Source organism: Vipera berus (genome assembly GCF_964194415.1).
Source record: "Vipera berus genome assembly, chromosome: 5".
Classification (NCBI taxonomy): domain Eukaryota; kingdom Metazoa; phylum Chordata; class Lepidosauria; order Squamata; family Viperidae; genus Vipera; species Vipera berus.
Window position 1 is genome coordinate 85872649 of NC_138207.1, and position 10481 is coordinate 85883129.

General features: G+C 47.6%; 1 protein-coding gene across 1 annotated transcript in view; it reads right to left on the reverse strand.

The window, feature by feature from the left end:
* The window catches only part of ADAMTS14 (ADAM metallopeptidase with thrombospondin type 1 motif 14), a gene marked incomplete at its 3' end in the record, with an annotated part of 83280 nt that extends 81665 nt beyond the window's left edge, over nt 1–1615 (reverse strand). The window contains exon 1 of the mRNA XM_081328609.1: nt 411–1615. Coding sequence (XP_081184735.1) covers nt 411–501 — 91 coding nt within the window. The 5' untranslated portion in view covers nt 502–1615. The remainder of the gene's footprint in view (nt 1–410) is intronic.
* Nucleotides 1616–10481: the final 8866 nt, after the last annotated feature.

The window sequence follows — 10481 nt, forward strand, 5'->3', positions numbered from 1 at the left end:
AGATAGATAATGGATAAGAGATAGATAGATAGATAGATGAGAGAGAGAGAGAGAGAGAGAGAGAGAGAGAGAGAGAGAGAGAGAGAGAGAGAGAGAGCAAACGTCTAAACTGAAAAGCAGTAGCAGAGTTACACATCTCGCCCGGGTCGCACTGCCACCCAACGGAACCCTCTCCAGCTTGCAACGAGAGCCTCTTCCTCGCCAAGGCTTGGACCGAGGCTCTTTCTACCCGGCGCCGAGCCTACCAGCCGCGCCAGCAGCAGACGGGGCGAGCCGGCTTCTCTCCGCGGCGCCTGTCCTCGGGGGACGCGTCCCTGCAGCCCCAGCCTGGCGCTCCCCTTCTTCTTCCTTCCCCCCCCCCGCCGCCTTCCACAATCGCACCCCGGGGAGCCGGGAGTCGGCGTTCCTACCTTGGACTCTGGCTTGCCTGCCCGAGGCTGCCCAGCACCGCCGAGGCACCACCCAAGAGAGCATCGCCACATAGAAGAAGAGAGAATCCATCCGGGGGGGTCGCCACGCGCTTCCCGGCCCTTCCAGAGCGCGGCCAGGCGAGAAAGCCGGGGGGGGGGGGGAAAGAAGGGGGGAGTTGGTCCTTCGGACGCGGCTGCTTCTCCGGAACGCGAAGGGAGCTCGCTGCGTCTTTCTCTTTCTTTCTTTCTTTCTTTCTCTCTCTCTCTCCCTTCCTTTTCTCTCTCTTTCTTTTCTTTCTTTCTCTCTCTCTCTCTTTCTCTCTCTCTCTCCCTTTTCTTTCTTTCTCTCTCTCCCTTCCTTTTCTTTCTTTCTCTCTTTTCTTTTTCTCTCTTTTTCTTTCTTTCTTTTCTTTCTCTCTCTCTCTCTCCCTTCCTTTTCTTCTTTCTCTCTCTCTTTCTCTCTCTCCCTTTTCTTTCTTTCTCTCTCTCTCTCCCTTCCTTTTCTTTCCTTCTTTCTCTCTCTCTTTTTCTTTCTTTCTTTCTCTCTCTCTTTCTTTCTCTCTCTCTCCCTTCCTTTTCTTCTTTCTCTCTCTCTCTTTCTCTCTCTCTCCCTTTTCTTTTTCTCTCTCTCTCTCCCTTCCTTTTCTTTCTTTCTCTCTCTTTCTTTCTTTTCTTTCTTTCTTTCTCTCTCTCTCCCTTCCTTTTCTTCCCTTCTTTCTCTCTCTTTCTTTTCTTTCTTTCTCACTCTCTTTCTTTCTCTCTCTCTCCCTTCCTTTTCTTTTTTTCTTCTTTCTTTCTCTCTCTCTCTCTTTCTTTCTCTCCCTTTTCTCTCTCTCTTTTCTTTCTTTCTTTCTTTCTTTTTCTTTCTTTCCCTTTTTTTCCCTTCCTCGCCTCCCGCCGAGCCGGCTGGCCTCTCAGCAGAAGCCCCGCGGGAGCAGGAGCCACTCCGCCAGCTGGTCCTCCCGGCAGCGCACTGAGCCCGAGCCGGGACGCGTCGCCTCCATGCAAGGCAAAACGGCCGGGGGCGGAGGAGGCGCCGTTTTCCCGCTGCAAGGCTGAGGAGAGCCGCGGGGAGGGGAGGGGAGGGAGGGAGACAGACGGGGAGGCCCGCCCGTGCTCCCGGACGACCTCCTCTGAGTGACAGCCAGGCCGGCAACCTGACCCGCGCGACGGAGCGGGGGTGGGGGTGGGGGGGCTGGGAAGACCTCCCGCCTTCTCCTCTCGCCCGGGAGCGCCGCCGAGAGAGGACTTTCCATTGCACGTGGCGCTTTCAACGCGGCTCGGCCGGCTTGCCAATGATGGCCAAGGCCGGAGCCAAGCCCCGCCTCCTGCCCGGACGACGCCGACGTCGAAGGGTCCCGAGAATTTGCGTCGGGGGGGGGGGGAAATCCCAAAGTCGTCCGGAGGCTGGAGAGAAGAAGGACGCTGCGCTTTTCCCGCGCTTTCTTTGGCGCCGCTGCCTCGAGGGTCGCCAAGGAGGCTCGTGGAATCCTACCTGCCCGTGTCCCGTCTAGAAAAAAAGGCAGCATATATATATGCTGTCCATCTCACTGTCAAATTACTCTGGACAGCTTGCAACACCAGAAAGTCTTTACTTAAATGTCCCTGTTGTGATGCGTAGTAGGTCCGTAATAGGAGGAGGAATAGCAGAACCTGGGGACGGAGTTAAAAGAGGGATCAGCCTAGGATCCCTAAAGGTAAAGGTTCCCCTGCACATGCGTGCTAGTCGTTTCCCACTCTAGGGGCCAGTGCTCATCTCTGTTTCAAAGCCAAAGAGCCAACGCTCGTCCGAGGACGTCTCCGTGGTCATGTGGCCGGCATGACTAGACCCCAAAGGCGCACGGAACGCTGTTATCTTCCCACCGTAGTGGTCCCTATTTTTCTACTTGCATTTTTATGTGTTTTCGAACTGCTAGGTTGGCAGAAGCTGGGACGAGTAACAGGCGCTCACTCTGTTACGAGGCACTCGGGATTCGACCCGCCAAACTGCCGACCTTCTGATCGACAAGCTCAGCGTCCTAACCCACTGAGTCCCTACATAGCCACAAAATGACTAATTCCAGCCCTTGAATTCCTTTGACCCTTTGATACAATTCCAAGCAGGTGCTAACCGTTAGTTGAGAAGATTCCTGGGGTAGGCTTTTTAGCAATAAGTCAGTTCAATTGGACCTTCACAGGTAGACCTGGTCATTCCCAACTGATGTTTTTTTTCCCCCCTAGCCAGGAGATGTTGCTACAGAGAAAACAGAACAACTTACTTTCTCTAGAATGTCTACCAAGGGAAGGTTTGGTAACATTTAAGGCTGTGTGGACCTGCCTAGTTTTTTTAAACTATCTTTTGCCTGAAGGTGGAGGGACATCTGTGTGAGTGGTTGCAGATAAACAAGCCTCCAGTTGTGATTTGGGATGATCACTCCATTGCAAATTTAGATGATGTTCACAGCCATTAACTGGTTACCTCAAGGACAGAAGAAGAGAGTTCGAAGGGACCTTGGACCTCCTGACCAGCTAGCAACCTGTGGGCCGTAGCCCGGTAGTGGGCCGTGACCTACTGCCCACTGGGCCACGGGACAGACAGCCCCTCACTTGCGCTAGCGCCACAGGCGCTGGGTGCAAAAACGATGTCACACCATGGGGCACAAAAATGGGCCACCACTGTGCCACAGGGCGCAAAAATGGGATGCTGTCATGCTGTGGGGTGCAAAAACGGACCGCTGCCACACCGCAGGGCACAGAAACAAGGCACTGTGCCACGCAAGAACAGAGCAGAGCTAGTAAGTATCATGTGGGTGCTAGCCCCGCCGCATTTGCAGTGCACACATGCTTGCAGCCCCCGTGCGCATGGACGCATGTAAAATGCTTGCCCCTCTCTTTTCCTCCGGTCCGCCAACCAACAAAGGTTGCTGACCTCTGAGCTAGGGCACCTAGACCATCTTGACGAAGTATGTAAATTTAATAAATAAGTAAATAAATGGGGATCGGGTTAGTATTAGGATGGAGAAGTATCAGGAAATCTCAAAACTTTAGGCAACTGGGAAGTGGAATAAATATCTCAGAAAAATGGGCTCAGCAAACTACTGTATTCTAAAAAAATCAACTCAAAGCAACTCATCTTATCTTGGTATCTTGTATATTTTGGTAAATATATAATAAGCATGAATATCAAATCATTATGTATATTTTCATAAAAGCCCCAGCTGTGTGAGAAAATTACTCCTATTGAAGTACACAGTTAAGTAAGCGTGAATAGCTTATATCCCAATCCAGAAAAATTAGAGCTATTTTTTTCTCTTTTCTTACTGCTTTTCCTTGGGGCAGGGGGAAAGACCACCTACCAGCATTTTCTTCTCTGTAGATATTCTTTTCTCCTCTCTTTGGACAAATTCACGGAATTTCTCTGCCCATAAATTCATCTAGGTTTTTTGAGAAATGGGCACATCTGGCCCAAGATATTTTCCAATGAAAATCAGAAGAGCAAATGGCACTCACTCATTCAAGTCCAGGGAAATTTTACCACCACCCCCTGCCCACCATTTGGCACATGAGCCAGAAGACCCTACAAAGGTGCCTTTCAACATATGTCATAAATTATTCAATTTCTAACAATCTGGTAGCAACCAAAAATAGTTGAGATGGATGTTTCTTTTTTCCTCCTATTTTGTCTGGTGTTGTAGACAGGATAACTATCTAACCAAGGAATTCCCACAGGGATAGGCAACCTTGGTTCTTTTATGACTTGTGGACTTCAACTCCCAGAATTCCTGAGCCAGCCATGCTGAGGGGAAAGGGAGAGGTTTCTAAGCTGAGCCATGCTGGCTCAGGAATTCTGGGAGTTGAAGTCCATGAGTCATAAAAGAGCCAAGGTTGCCTACCCCTGGCCTAGAACAAAATAATTTCTCTCAGCCTTCCTCAGTCAGAATGGGACAACTCACCACAGGACAATTCAACAAATATAAAAGTTAAATTAATTTCAACAGAACCAAGGCCAGTAATAATAAAATAAAAGTCAATCCAGCAATTGACTTTTGTAACTCAAAAGAGTTACAATAATTTCAATGAAAATGTGGTCAATAATAAAAGTAACAATGAAATAATTAATACAGCATTGGATTGCCCCCCAGCAAGTTGTCCCATGGTGAGTTGGCCATGGCAAGTTGGCCATAGTGAGTTGGCCAAGTCTAATTGGCCACGTCTATTTGTCCTAGATCCTCCTCAATCCATTGCTGGATTGTTGGACTAGAGCTGCCTTGGTTCCTTGTTGATTGGGGAGAAATTTTTCTAGAGATGAAGGTAGATAAAATGCCTGCACCGTTGCCATTTTCAAGTAATGAATGCAGTTCAGGTGCTCTTCTGCGATGCAAGCAATAGTTGTTGCCAACCATTTGTTCCAACTGGACCAATGTAGTAACCAATTTATTAGAAGCAAATAAGGAACTCTGTTACTTTTTCTATAGAAGAACAAAAGATCCTTCAAAACACTGCTCTGAATTTGTCCCTCAGGGAACAGGGATCAAGAGACTTCTACCTTAACGGATATGCTTTGCTTCCATAATGAACACATGTACCAATATCTCTTTTTAAAAAAACAATCCCACAATCCTTTTAAGTACCCTTTTCCTTGCTTTATCAAATTCTAAGAGTATTGTTCTTGAGCATGGCTTCTTTATATAAAAATACACACAACCCCCCTGTATTGTTGTTGTTGTTATTGTTGTTGTTGTTGTAATATAGCATCAATCAGTCAAGCTAATCAAGTTTGTTATGCAAGTGACTGAAATTACAATCAGGTTGCAGTCATGTGTCTGTACACATTCTTGGGAATAATCCCTATTTAACAAAAGGCTGCAGTCATAAATAAATGTACTGGGAACAAGCACCAGTGAATTCATTGTGGCTTCTTTTTGAATAAACTGACATAAGATTGTTTATTCTTTAAATGTGTTTGGAATTATGGAGGTGGGAAACAGTACTAGATTCCAGGAAGAGAGGCATAGATAGCTTCAGTGTCCTAAATCAGATTAAGAGGTCCAGGATTTACAAGTGTCAATCCTAGTTGGAGATGCCAGCGTTTAAATTTGGGATTTTCCACAAACAAGGCATTGTTGGAAAAACTTTGGCTCGGCTCTACCAAAAACAAGTAGCTGTGAATTTGGGGGTGTTCCATCCTTCCGAGGTAGGTAAAATGAGGACCCAGATTGTTGGGGGCAATTAAGCTGACTTTGTAATAATGCCGCTGGGGTGTGTGTGAAAGCCCTAATAAGCAGGCATATACATAGAATGAAGGCTACTGCTAAGCTTGTAAGCCCCCCTGAGTCTTCGGAGAAGGGCGGAATATAAATGGAATTAAAATAAAATAAATAAATAAAATAAATCTGGGCAGTCTTGCCTTGCCTTCATTCTGGGGGTTCTCCTGCATCAACACCTCCTGTTTGAAGAGCTGGTGACAGCTGGCAGTTTGGCAAAAATCATTCTTGTGCATCAATTGTGCCACCTCCTGAACTGGGGGTGGGGTCTTCCATGCCTTAGTTACTTCCCACATGGGATACAGGTAGTCTTCGCCTTAGAAGAGTTCATTTAATGACCGTTCCAAGTTACGATGGCAATGAAAAGAACGACTTAGGACCGTTTTTCACACTTATGACTGCTGTAGCATCTCCATGGTCACATGATCAAAATTCAGACTCTTGGCAAGAGACTCATATTTATGACAGTGTCCCGGGGTCATGTGATCCCCTCTTGTGACCTTCTGACAAGCAGAGTCAATGGGGATGCCAGATTCACTTAACAATTGTGTTCCTAACTTAACCAATGCAGGTATTTACTTAAAAAGAAAGGAAAAAAGGAAGAGGAAAGAGAAAGAAAGAAAGAAAGAAAGAAAGAAAGAAAGAAAGAAAGAAAGAAAGAAAGAAAGAAAGAAAGAAAGAAAGAAAGAAAGAAAGAAAGAGAAAGAAAGAAAGAAAGAAAGAAAGATCGTACCATGGGGCAAAGCTCACTTAACAAATGTCTCTCTTAGCAACAGAAATTTGGGGCTCAGTTGTAGTTGTAAGTCAGGAATTGCCTGTATAGGACCAGATTCCTTGCAGGCCTGCCTGTTCTCCAGGCTATTGCCCATCCCACAGAGAGGATATACTCCAGGTCTCCATACTGGAAGAATGTCATCTTATGTGACTCGGGAGGAATTATTTTTCCTTGGTGATCCTGCCCTTTGGAATGATCTTTTCCAGGATACGGTTGGCCTCAACCTTACAAGCCTTCTGAAAGGCGGTTTCAACCCTATCATTTCCCCCAAACCTTGAGATCAGGATAACTGGAATTCCCAATGCGAAGAACTTTTAGGAGATTTCAGTTTGGATCACCTTGGTACTGTTGCATAAGTCATCTTGTATTGGTTCATTATGATTTCTGTCTACAGCAGAGGTAGGCAACCTTGGCTCTTTTATGCCTCGTGGACTTCAACTCCCAGAATTGCTGGCTCAGGAATTCTGGGAGTTGAAGTCCACGAGTCATAAAAGAGCCAAGGTTGCCTACCCCTGTACTAAATTAAAATATGGGTTTGTGACATCACGCAAAGTCAACTTTCTTAGGATTCGCTATAAGTGAAGAGTCGCTGAATAAAATTCCATGTTCCTGGCTGGCTCAGGAATTCTGGGAGTTGAAGTCCACAAGTCATAAAAGAGCCAAGCTTGCCTACCCCTGGTCTATAGTATCTCTTTTTTCCCTTTTATTACTCCACCCAGAGTCATGTTGTCTGATTGGGGAGCCCTATAAATGTTTAAATAAATAGTGATATCTAAAATCAGCTATTCCACAGGATACTTCCAAGGAAGGAACATGTTTTCCCTTCTGTGTGACAAAATTTCCTTTTCGTGTACAGTACAATAATGTGTTGAGACTTGACAACATCTGTTTTTGCACAATGCAAATCATCACTGCCATATACGATCTTAAGTGCAAACAGTTGCATGAGGAGGAATAGTTGGGGAAGGGGGTTTTCCTGGAACCCTAATAGGATTTTTGCAGCTCTTAAAATTATGATTTCCCAAGTAGACAATCAACAATAAAACATATAATGGAGTATCAAATCTGTTATCAATTTTATGGGCTATAACTCTTCACAAGGAACTCTGGTTAGAACTAGGATTTTGTGGGAAAACCATAATGCTTCTTTCACCTCCTGCAAACCATTAGGTTTGTTCAGGCCTTTCCACAGTAAAATCTTTTCCCAGACTGATAGATATGTTGGACTACATTTCCTATTATGCCAGTTAGCATGTTCAAAAACTGGATAACAACAACTTTATTGTCACTTTGAATGCATACCAACCGGTGTACATCAAATGAAATTTCATTGCATACAACTCTCAAAGGGTCACCACCTCTGATATACGCTCCTTGTTCGTGGCCAGCTCAAGTTTCAGATCATCCATTTTAGTCTCTAGGGAGCGACAGATGGCAAACAGGACAGGTGGAAAGGGAGGTCCATGTGGGTTAGCCCTCAAATTAGCTTGTATTCCTGCAGGACAACCTTGCCTCCTGTCCTTTTTCTGATCCTGTCTCTTCCACCTTTTCCTTAAAGAGGCCTTGCTTCTTTTCGCCCCTGGAGCACGCTGTCCTCTCTCTCTCTCTTCCTCTGGGCCTGCCGACAGCCCCATCCAGGTCCTTCACTCCATAAGCCCCGGGACCTCTCCTCCTCTGCCTCCTTCGGAAACAGCCCTGATTTGCAATAGAATCTGTCGCTGGGCCAGCAGTCAGATCTTGGTACTGGCAGAACAATTTCAAACAGCGCAAATGACTTTTAACGGTCTCACCAACAGTTCCAAAACAGGTAGAAACTCGCCATACCAGCAAAGATTGCCAGTCGTATGTTGCCTTAGTCCCACCACGTTGCTCGAACACATTAAAACCTTCCCAATTATGTGGCCTATATCCTTTATATCCCTCAAAAAACTTTTCACCTTTGAAAAGACATGGATTGCTTTAGAGGTAGTTCTTGGCTTACGACCACAATTCCGAATAGAATTTCCATTGCCAAGGAAGATGGTTGGTAACTGAGTCATACCTCATTTTATAAACTTTTGTGCCACGGTTGTTAAGCAAATCACCGCAGTTAAGTGAATCATGCAGTTGTTAGGCAAATCCGGTTTTCCCCGCAACTGTGCTCGTCAGTAGCCAGCTGGGAAGGTTACAAACGACGATCATGTGACTACAGGTTGGTGCAACCATCATAAATGGAAGCTGGTTGCCAAGCATCCAAATTTTGAACACATGACTGTGAGGATGCTGAGACGGTCATAAGTGTGAGGACAGGTTATACCGTATATACTTGAGTATAAGCCGAATTTTTCAGCCCACTTTTTGGGCTGAAAAATTCCACTTCGGCTTATACTCCAGTGAACAAAAAAACTTACCGAGGACTTGTGCGCGGCCAAGGCTTTGGTGTTTCCGGGATCGCGCGCACCTCTCCCAAGCCACCGCCGTCCGGAGACCTACCGAAGTTTGGGGAGGTTTGGGGAGGTGCGCGCGCACCTCCCCAAACCTCCCCAAACGTCGGCAGGTCTCCGGACCTCCGCGCCCTGCCTGCCTGCTTCTTTCCGCTGCCTGGCTGCCCTACGATGTAACCCGCTTCATGATCGAGTGCGACACCTGCAAGGACTGGTTTCACGGCAGGTAACACAAAGCGATCGGGCCTTTCCTCCCCCCCCTTTCCCTCCCCCCTCCCGCTCTAGGGCAGAGATCCCCTTCCTGCCGTGAAACCAGTCCTTGCAGGCGTCGCACTCGATCATGAAGCGGGTTACATCGTAGGGCAGCCAGGCAGCGGAAAGAAGCAGGCAGGGCACGGAGGTCCGGAGACCTGCCGACGTTTGGGGAGGTTTGGGGAGGTGCGCGCGCACCTCCCCAAACCTCCCCAAACTTCGGCAGGTCTCCGGACGGCGGCGGCTTGGGAGAGGTGCGCGCGATCCTGGAAGCACCGAAGCCTCGGCCGCGCGCAAGTCCTCGGTAAGCTCCGGGCGGTCACTTGCTTCGCGTCTCCTGAGGGAAGGGGGGGCGACTGGAGCGGGCGTGTTTCCTCGCCTGCTGGGCGCCGCGATTTGCCCGGGGAACGCGCGGGCCCCGAATGGCAGCGTGGAGCGAGGAAGCAGACAGCCAGGGCTTCCCCGAGAGCCGCGGCCACACAGGGTATTCCTGTGTATTCAGGCTTGCAAAATGGCGGATCGAGCCTCTGCTGGCGGCAGAGGCTTGCAGAGCACGGATCCAGCCTCCGCCGGCGGCGGAGGCTTGCAGAACGGCGGATCCCAGCCTCGGCTTATACTTGAGTCAAGAACTTTTCCCAGTTTTTGGGGGTAAAATTAGGGGTCTCGGCTTATACTCACGTATATACGGTAAGTCACATTGTTATTGCCATTTTAACTTCGAACAAGGTGGCATGGTAGCTCAGCAGTTAAAATGCTGGGCTTTGTTGGCTGGAAAGGTTGGAGACCCTAGCTCCACACGATGGGGTGAGCTCCCGTCTTCACCTCGCTCCTGCCAACCTAGCAGTTCAGAAGCATGGAAATGCAAGAAGATAAATTTTGATGAGAAGCTTCAACCCTTTGGTGGGAAAGTGACGGCACTCCATGACGTCATGCCGGCCACATGGCCGCGGAAATATCTTTGGACGGCATTGGCTCAATGGGCTTGAAATGGAGATGAGCACCGCCCTGTATAATTGGCAACGACCAGCAGAGCAAAATTCGCAGAGACTCCCTTTACCTTGTAACTTTGAACAGTTGGTAAACCAATGGTTGTGTGTCAAAGACTACCCATACAGGGGGTCTGTGGGGGAGATTTTCAGGGTGGAATGAAGTTTTCAATCTGAGACATTTAAAAATGGACCCATCAATCAAGCACCCAAGAGGGCTGTAGGTTCCCTGCGAGAAGGACTTGTACTAATACTGAAGAAAAACAGTACGATGCTCCACAGATTGCTAAACTTTCCTTTCTTCGAGAGACTTATGAGTATACTGTAAAAAAGCTGAGGGCACTTTTGTAACATCCCAAAATTGAAATCCTACTCAAGACCACCCGGAAAGT